General features: G+C 34.1%; 1 protein-coding gene across 1 annotated transcript; it reads right to left on the reverse strand.

Annotated features, from left to right (window-relative positions):
• Positions 1–7: 7 nt before the first annotated feature.
• LOAG_16092 (hypothetical protein) lies at positions 8–714 on the reverse strand (the record flags this gene model as incomplete). The annotated part of the gene is made up of 3 exons (XM_003151580.1): positions 8–135; positions 188–311; positions 626–714. Coding segments are annotated over 3 exons (341 nt in total), but the record flags the coding sequence as incomplete, so codon positions are not given.
• Positions 715–860: the final 146 nt, after the last annotated feature.

The raw sequence follows: 860 nt of genomic DNA on the forward strand, positions 1-860 counted from the left end.
CGGTTACTGTCTGCAGCTCCACAAATTTATGAATTCCCATATATGTTCTTGACATTGACAAATCCAACGGTTCTGTTTGCGGCTCCTCAAATTTTATGAAGTCATCAATTTCAAACTGAGCTAAAGGTTTGAAACCTTAAAAATATTGCAGTGCTATCTTATATTCTTTAATTTTAAATGAACTTACGATGGTTTGAGTGTAACTCAGTTGGATGAGGAAGACGATGAAGCAGATGAAACGCATTTTGATGGGAATAATTTCTTGCCAATTCTGAAACAGTTGCGTAAAACTTTTTGAAGCGCATACTGTTCTGAATATATTAGCATTGAAAAGAGATCGGTACGCATTCATTGCGCGTATAATACGAACATCTCCCGTTCAAACATCAAACAGAACAAATTATTTATGTTGGAGATTGATCTCAAGCATTCCAAAGCAGATTTCTGCAAACTTGCACAATTACAAATTTGATAAAACGATAATTTTGTTTAATAAAGAAAGTGCTCATGTTGGAGTCCTAAAATCGCATGACGCAAAACCTTAAAAAGCAACTGGCATTCTTCGTCGAAATAAATGAAACAGAACTTGTTAAACGAAATTTCATGAAGACAGTTAGATAGATACCATCCAGCCGCTTCTGTATGCTATTGGCAGGGGATCGCGTATATAAATGCTAATTTTGATGGGAGTGGCTAGCCACGTGTATCGATAACCTATAGTAATGTAATAATAACAATCACTTTTAATCCTTTATACTTTAACCCTTCATGAATAATTTCAATTCAGTTAGCATATTGCATTGTGAAAAATAATTTATGCAAAGCCCTTAGAATATTTTCTACAGTTTCATTTCATTTTG

The sequence above is a fragment of the Loa loa genome (assembly GCF_000183805.2).
Source record: "Loa loa unplaced genomic scaffold supercont3.3987, whole genome shotgun sequence".
Classification (NCBI taxonomy): Eukaryota; Metazoa; Nematoda; class Chromadorea; order Rhabditida; family Onchocercidae; genus Loa; species Loa loa.